The sequence below is a fragment of the Ricinus communis genome, chromosome 5 (genome assembly GCF_019578655.1).
Source record: "Ricinus communis isolate WT05 ecotype wild-type chromosome 5, ASM1957865v1, whole genome shotgun sequence".
NCBI classification, from domain to species: Eukaryota; Viridiplantae; Streptophyta; class Magnoliopsida; order Malpighiales; family Euphorbiaceae; genus Ricinus; species Ricinus communis.
Genome location: NC_063260.1, coordinates 26316875 through 26319060, shown reverse-complemented (window position 1 = coordinate 26319060; position 2186 = coordinate 26316875). Strand labels below are relative to the sequence as shown.

The 2186-nt window shown below is 35.1% G+C and overlaps 1 protein-coding gene across 1 annotated transcript; it reads left to right on the top strand.

The window, feature by feature from the left end:
* Positions 1–333: 333 nt before the first annotated feature.
* LOC8287756 (KAT8 regulatory NSL complex subunit 3) lies at positions 334–2186 on the top strand. The gene is made up of 6 exons (XM_015725734.3): positions 334–634; positions 737–798; positions 923–1058; positions 1143–1215; positions 1590–1655; positions 1798–2186. Exons 1-6 carry the CDS (start codon positions 492–494, stop codon positions 2008–2010), a joined length of 693 nt encoding a protein of 230 aa, XP_015581220.1. The 5' UTR covers positions 334–491; the 3' UTR covers positions 2011–2186.

The window sequence follows — 2186 nt, the reverse complement described above, 5'->3', positions numbered from 1 at the left end:
ATAGTTCTGATTTCTTAAGAAATTTTAGTTAATTATATTTATAAAAGAAATAACTTTTTAGTCTTGAGAAAAGAGGAACTAAAATGTGAGTTACTGAAATTATTGTTTTATTTTAAAAGTGGACGATTAAGATAAGCATATATTTTCTTAAAACAAGTTAAGGATGATCCTAATCAGTTTTCAAACAATAGGGATGAAACTGTAATTGATGGGGAAAAGAGTAATTTGCTCGTTGGATGAAAAGTATCAACCACTATAGGGGAGGCCCGTGAAGGACTTCTTTCAACCATATCAGCCCGTGTTTACAATACAAGCCCAAGTTAGGCCCATTTTCTCGCACGAATAGCCCCGTGTTTAAAGTGGCCGGAATACTTGCAGCTAATAATTTTTAATTTAATTCCAGTAACTTCCAGTAAGCAGGGGCTAGTGTTTGCTGGCTTGTCCGTCTTTTAGGGTTTCAAATTTTTTAGCAGTTTGAACAGTGATAGTAAATGGATGAGGCTTCTTCACCTCCGTCCAAGCGAAGGAGAAAGAACCCAACAATAATTACGAGTGACATGTCATCATCGCCGTCACCGGTAGTCGTCTTTGCTCACGGCGCCGGTGCTCCTTCTTCTTCCGATTGGATGATCAAGTATCGATTTAATTTTTCTAATATTATTAAAAAAGCTACAAATAGATTTTTCTTCTTTGATTTTTTTTTTTGGCTGTGTTTTTTTTTTTTGGAATTATGCAGATGGAAGGAAATGTTGAAAAATGCTTTAAATGCAGTTCAAGTGGTAACATTTGATTATCCATGTGAGTCACTCTCTTTAATTCTAATTTAACTTTTTTTTTTTGTTTAAAAAAAAGCAAGAAATTTTAATGAAATAAATTTCAGGTGATTATTTATGCCAGTTTTATAAATTCGATTGTTTGATAGATTTTTCTGGTGGAAAAAAGAGGGTTCCTCCAAAAGCAGAGAAATTGGTGGGGTTTCACAAAGATATTGTGAAAAATACTGTTGCTAAATACCCTGGACATCACTTAATTTTGGCTGGAAAATCAATGGGTTCTAGGTATACAATAACAAAAGAATTTGTTGTTATTTTTATTATGAGTGCGACATGTGTCTCCTTGATTTTTATTTTGGCTTATTGTAGAGTAAGCTGTATGGTTGCTGCTGAGGATGATATTACAGCGTCCGCAATTATTTGCTTGGGATACCCACTTAAGGTTTGTTTTCTTTTTTCCTGAATGCCAGTTTCGTTCTGCATTAATATACACTCTCTGACGTGTTTTGTTTGATTTCATAATGTGCTTTATTTGGAGATGTTGATGACAAATTCGTGCACTTTTTTCTTGTTTGCTATGGCTTTGTATTTGAAGATTGATGGAGGCTAGCTAGTTTTATGCATTTTTCTTTTACCTTCAATGCTCTACTTTTTGTTTATTGTGGTAAAAGCTTAATTATTCAAATCCACGCCATTTTATGTATTTCAAGTCTGTAATTTGGGTTTGTTCTATTGAATGCCATATATTGTTTTATTACTGAAATGGGAACTTGTATCAAACAAATGGAATAAGATCCAGTTAATTTATCTTTTCAGGACATGAATGGAGCTGTGAGGGATGATACACTCTTGCAACTTGACATACCTGTATTATTTGTACAGGTATTGCTTTTGACTTCAGTTTAGAATTTCTGAAAATTTAATCAGACAATAGCCAGTATTTGTCTCCATATAACATTCTTTGGATTGTCTTACCCTGTAAACACAAACCCCCACCCCACCCCCCCCTTCTGAACCTGTGAAGGGTAGCAAAGATGGGCTTTGTCCTCTCGAAAAGTTGGAAGCTGTTCGCAAGAAGATGAAGTCACACAACGAGTTACATGTGATTGATGGTGGTGACCATTCTTTCAAGATTGCAAAGAAGCATCAAACAAAGGGGTCATCCCAAGACGATGCTGAAGATCTTGCTGTTGAGGCTGTTGCATTATTTGTTTCCAAGTATCTTAGAGGAAAGTGACTCCTTCATTTCCATGTTCTTTTCTTTAACCACTGTTTCTTCTGTATATTGCTATAACAGGATGGTGAATGTTGTGTATGATGTTGTGAGTTCCAGCCTTTTGTAAACTTGGTTATTCATAGTTCCTGCTAAGTCTTTACGTTTAATATGCAAGTTTCGTTCGTCTTGATGTGGAA